The following is a 3,125-nucleotide window of genomic DNA, read 5'->3' as shown; positions in this document are numbered from 1 at the left end:
AGTTAGAGTACTTGTTTTCTCATGATTGGATTGAGATGGAGTATTTTTTGGAAGGATATTTTTTATAGGCTTTATTGTTGTTTTTCAAATGTAGGAGATAAATGAATCTATAACTACGGATTCCTGTTTTTCCCCAAACCTCCACCTAGTAATTCCAGTCAGAGCTGGAATTACTAACAGATGTTAAAATTTTAGCATTTATTAATGAGTCTTAGGTGAATGTTTTCATACATTGGTGATTGTGGCTTCATATTTTTAACTTAATGTCTTTTCTCACCCATAGGAAAGATTCCTAGGCTTGGACCTAAAGCTGCTTTCTTGAACAGGAAAGTCATTAAGCCTGGCTTTACATCATTGAGTGGGAAGAACAGCAGCCCATCTAATACATTCTAGTATGCAACAGACTGCAGCCTGTCGGGTACTCTTGGCAATAGACTCTAAAGCTAAAGGGAGGGGGATAAACACATTTATACAGGAGATCATCAACATGCCAATCCAGTGAAACCGAAAGCTGGTTAGTTTTCAAAGTCTGTGGGAGGATATCCACTGCTCACTGGATCCTGAGTGCTTTACTAAAGGACTTATAACCTTACCCACCACCTTTGTTCACAGCTCAATGGAGTTTGTGACAGCCCTAGAAGACCTCCAAACAGGGGCTAGCTGTCCCATCTGTCTGGACTACTTGAAAGACCCAGTGACCATCAACTGTGGGCATAACTTCTGTCTCTCTTGCATCAGTATCTCCTGGAAGGATCTAAATGATACTTTCCCCTGCCCCTTTTGCCGTCATTGCTTTCCAGAAAGGAAGTTCACAAGCAATCCCCAGCTGGGCAATTTGATTGAAATTGCTAAGCTACTACAGGTAAGAAGAAGCAAGAGGAAGAGGAAAGAAGAGAAGCTTATATGTGAAAAGCATAATCAGGTTTTGACCTTTTTCTGTCAGAAGGACCTAGAAGTTTTATGTCCACAGTGTAGTTTCTCCACTGATCACCGGAATCACTACATTTGGCCCATAGAGAAGGCTGCTCCTCATCATAGGAAAAGATTAGAGAATTGCATTGAACCATGGAAGGAGAGAATTGAACAAGTGGAAAAGGTGATAATGATGCAAACCAGAAAATCATTGGAACTGAAGAAGAAGGTAGAATATAGGAGGGAAGAAATAAAGTCTGAATTTGAGCAACTTTTGTTGTTTCTCAAAAATGAGCAAGAGACCGTTCTTCGGCAATTACAAGATGACGAAGTGGACATTTTAACAAAACTAAATGAAAACCTGACAACATTTTCAAATCATCTTTCCACATTAAAATATCTACTAAAGGAGGTTGAGGGCAAATACATGAAGTCAGGGCTGGAATTACTAACAGATGTTAAAAGTATCTACCATAGATATAAAACCTTAAAGTCCCCTGAACCTTTTTCATTCCAATTAAAGGAATATGGTTACCATCTTCCTCCACAATATTCTGGCCTAAATAAAATTATCAAGGGATTTCAAGTAGATCTAATTCTAGATCCTGAAACAGCACATCGTAAGCTTATTATCTCAGAAGATAGAAAAACTGTGCAATATGGAAATAAGATGCATAGCTTACCTCATAACTCAAGGAGGTTTTATCTCTGCCCGGCTGTTCTGGGTTCTGGGGGCTACAATTCTGGCAGGCAGTATTGGGAGGTGGATGTGAAAGACAAGCCTGAATGGATTGTTGGTGTCTGCAGAGACTCTCTTCCCAGAAGGAGAAAGAATCAGAATCAACCAATTTTAGTGCAGGATGGGTTATGGGGAATTGGGCGATGTAGTCAGAGTAATTATATTGCGTTGGGTCCTAAAAAAATTAATCTGCTGCCAAAAGTAATACCCAGAAAGATTGGCATTTTTTTAGACTGTGAATTGTGTGAGATTTCTTTTTACAACTTGAGTGATAGATCTCTTCTCTATATTTTTAACTATTATTGTACAGAAACACTCTGGCCTTATTTCTACACTGGAACTGACTCAAAACCTCTTAAAATCTGTACAGTAACAGAGTCTGAATGATGAACTATTGTAAAATTCTTAATTGTTTTTTTTTTTTTTTTCTATTGAGGCAGTGCACAGAACTAAGCCAATTAATCTAGTCTCAACAATTCTGTTGTTTTTTTGTTGTTGGTTTTTTGTTTGCTTTGTTTTGTTTCAGTTTTAGTTTTTCCTTTAAACAACCAGAATGGTTTTTATCTCTGTTTCAGCAGCTTCTAGAAAATATAGTTATAGGGGCACCTGGCTGGCTCAGTGTGTAGAACATGGCAACTCTTGATCCCAGGATCAAGTCTGAGCCCCACGTTAGGGGTAGAGCTTACTTTTTTAAAATATGGTTATGGGACACCTGGGTGGCTCATTCAATTGGGCATCTGACTCTTGATTTTGGCTCAGGTCATGATTTCGCAGTTTGTGGAATCGAGCCCCACATTGGGCTCTGAGCCGACAGCATGGAGCCTGCTTGGGATTCTCTCTCTCTCTCTCTCTCTCTCTCTCTCTCTGTCTTGATAAACAAACAAACAAACAAACAGGGAAAAGTCTGGTTATGCCTACTTTACAGATAAATTGTGGGATCAAATTGGAGAATGGTTTGGAAATTCTAATAAAATACCTGTAAAATATGTTACTTTAGAAGTCTAGTAATTGTCATTAAAAGTCCAATAAATTTTTTTGTGTTGCCTACATGTTTTGCCATAAAAAAATACATAAGCCTTTATGAAAAGCATCCATTACCATGCCAGGACCATGTGCTCTATAAAGGTAGCCACTTTGAACTTTCATCTGTTTACCTCAGTATTTCCTTGTAACATGTTTTGGTGTGTGTGTGTGTGTGTGTGTTAGTCTTGACTTAGTACTATGGAAAATGAGATGATGCCCCCACCATATACATACCTCATATACCTCATATACTTATTAAATTACATATACACACAATAAATCATTTCCCTCTGTTTCCATTTGGACAATGTACCCTGTAGTTCTGTTCAACTACCATCCTTTACTTCATTTTGGAAACTGACCTCTCAGAATCCCTTTTATTTAGGTCTATGTTTTCTTTCTTAGGCTTTTTCTAGTCTGGAGATTACACCTTTAAGTAGATAATATATGT

At 38.1% G+C, this 3,125-nt stretch overlaps 1 protein-coding gene across 1 annotated transcript; it reads left to right on the top strand.

The window, feature by feature from the left end:
* The first annotated feature begins 294 nt into the window (after positions 1-294).
* Positions 295-2,038, top strand: LOC122467745 (tripartite motif-containing protein 60-like). The gene has a single exon (XM_043554351.1). It carries the CDS (start codon positions 617-619, stop codon positions 2,036-2,038), a length of 1,422 nt encoding a protein of 473 aa, XP_043410286.1. The 5' UTR covers positions 295-616.
* The last annotated feature ends 1,087 nt before the right edge of the window (positions 2,039-3,125 follow it).

This window comes from Prionailurus bengalensis, chromosome B1, assembly GCF_016509475.1.
Source record: "Prionailurus bengalensis isolate Pbe53 chromosome B1, Fcat_Pben_1.1_paternal_pri, whole genome shotgun sequence".
In the NCBI taxonomy this organism is placed as follows: Eukaryota; Metazoa; Chordata; class Mammalia; order Carnivora; family Felidae; genus Prionailurus; species Prionailurus bengalensis.
Note: the sequence above shows the minus strand (reverse complement) of the source record. Positions and strands in the feature narration are given on the sequence as shown.